Source organism: Colobus angolensis, unplaced genomic scaffold, assembly GCF_000951035.1.
Source record: "Colobus angolensis palliatus isolate OR3802 unplaced genomic scaffold, Cang.pa_1.0 Scaffold192, whole genome shotgun sequence".
Lineage (NCBI taxonomy): Eukaryota > Metazoa > Chordata > Mammalia > Primates > Cercopithecidae > Colobus > Colobus angolensis.
In genome coordinates, this window is record NW_012115066.1 from 854446 (window position 1) to 856666 (window position 2221).

The 2221-nt window shown below is 42.7% G+C and overlaps 1 protein-coding gene across 3 annotated transcripts in view; it reads right to left on the reverse strand.

The window, feature by feature from the left end:
- The window catches only part of PAMR1 (peptidase domain containing associated with muscle regeneration 1), a 111673-nt gene that overhangs the window by 61056 nt on the left and 48396 nt on the right, over window positions 1–2221 (reverse strand). For all 3 annotated transcript variants that reach the window (XM_011940719.1, XM_011940718.1, XM_011940717.1), the window contains exon 3: window positions 994–1122. In XM_011940719.1, coding sequence (XP_011796109.1) covers window positions 994–1122 — 129 coding nt within the window. The remainder of the gene's footprint in view (window positions 1–993; window positions 1123–2221) is intronic.

Here is a 2221-nt window from a genome sequence, read left to right on the forward strand (position 1 = left end):
AATTTACGAGAAACCATCTAAAATGACATCGAAGGTTTAAACCTGCAACTGAGACCAACACTTTAAAAGTATCTGTATTATGGATAACTGAACTCCCCAGTTCACCTGGAAGTGCCAACAAGCCCCTTCTCCTCCTGGCATAGTTGAATTTCTCAGCTGCAGACCATATACTCATCCTTAGCCACAGAGTCTTGAAACTGATGGTATTTCAGTACAGATTATGTCGGTCAAAGATACCAACCACACTCGATCTTCCATCTCTGTAAACTGGAAATATCATTCACAGGAGAAAATTAGACTGTAAGACCATTCTAACTGCTTCTGATTCAAGTAGGAGGCATATGGAATAAGTTAGTGAAATAAAAGCAATTTGTACATTGCTTTAGATACAGACTGTCAGAGGGACATTTATTGATCAGGGCACAGCGGAGGGGAATCTGGGACTGAACGAGAGATTAGATTTCCACTCCATTTTCAAAGAATTGCTGAAACTCACAGAACTCTAATAAAAACTAAGTAATTCTTTCACAACAAGCAGATGCCAGAAAGAATCTCTCTCCTTGGACAAAAGGCATGCTAGCAATTTGCTGTAGGTTCCAGGAATTTAATTCAGGATTCAAGAAATTTACCAACAGAAATTCATATGTACAGTGCACTACAGACAACATTTCTGAAGACTTATTCACTGTTTGCTGACCAAGGCTACCATGCAATTGCTTCTGGATTGCATAGAGCAGAAAGCCTTGGCCTCGCTTAGAAAGAGGAGACTGAAGAGTAGACATAAACCTCCTGTGGCCAAGAATTCAAACAAATGTTCACCATCCACACCTTGCAGATGTAAACCCATCTTTGTTTTTATAGTTTTACCTAGAAAGCCCTCTGGCTGCAGGCTTTCCAAAACTCAGATTCCAAGGAGATAAATCTTGGTCCGTTGTAAGCTAAGACTTGAAGACAGTGTGCACTAGAGATAGAGCTAGGTCAAGGTCTACTTACGCATGCAGTCTCCTCCGTACCAGCCTGCTCGGCACTCGGCACAGTAGAACCCCTTCACGTAGAAGTCATCCAAGGTACCCCCCCATGAGCCATTTCGGCAGCTCTTGCAGTTTTCAAAGATGGTACAACCTGAAACATTCCCAAGAAGAGGAGTGTTAGGCCAAAGCACTTGTGGGTTCTAATCAATTTGCATGGGAGCACAACTGCACCTTCTCAGGGTCCCGTCTCAACTAAGAGCATCTGGGCCTAGAAAGGTGTCAGAGCCCAGAGGAAGAACCTCTCATCTCAAGGAAACTGCTAGAGGTGCCAGAATTCAGACTGGAGAGTTTAGAAGGGTGATCTCAACGAGTATCCCAGGTAGTGGCTGGTGTTTTAAAGTAACATGAAACTGCCTGCAGGAAAAGGAAGAATCTATCAATATAGAGTCTTTTGTATAAATGCATTACATGTTAATTGTGGAAGTTTTAGAAAGTTTAGACCAGCAAAAAGAATTAAATAAAAAATATCTAAAACCCCATCACCCAAACTATTGCTAACAGTCTTTATGTGCCTATAAACACATACATTTTTCAAATTAGACTTAAATGACTTATGGTACATTGTTTTTGTAACTTACTTTTGAATTTCAAAATAGATAGTAAATATCTTCCTGTGCTATTACTCTTCTATGTCATATACTTCTGTAATGAAAGTATGACATTGGAAACAACTCTCCTGTCTAACAACAGGCCCACCCTGGAATGTGTCAGGCTCCCCTCAACCAACAGGCCACACCAGAGGGGTTTGCGTGATTCTGCAACAAGGACCAGTTTAGAAACGTGGTCTCTTGAGGGAGTCGGAGGTCGTGAGAAAAAGTACAAATGATTCAATCCCACTTAGCAAAACAGAGAACTAAGTTCTGGCTCTGCCATTGTGCAGCTGTGTGTCCTTGGGCAAACTGGTTAAGCTTTCTGTGACTCAGTGTCCTCATTTGTCCAATTGGGTGTTATGATTTGGATCTGTGTCCCCACCCAAAGCTCATGTTGAAATGTAATCCCCAATGTTGGAGGTGCGGCCTGGTGGGAGGTGATTGGATCATGGGAGTGTGTGAGTGTGTGTGTGTGTGTGTGTGTGTGTGTGTGTGTGTGTGTGTGTGTTTTAGATGGAGTCTCGCTTTGTCACCCAGGCTGGAGTGCAGTGGCGCAATCTCAGCTCACTGCAACCTCCACCTCCCAGCTTCAAGTGATTC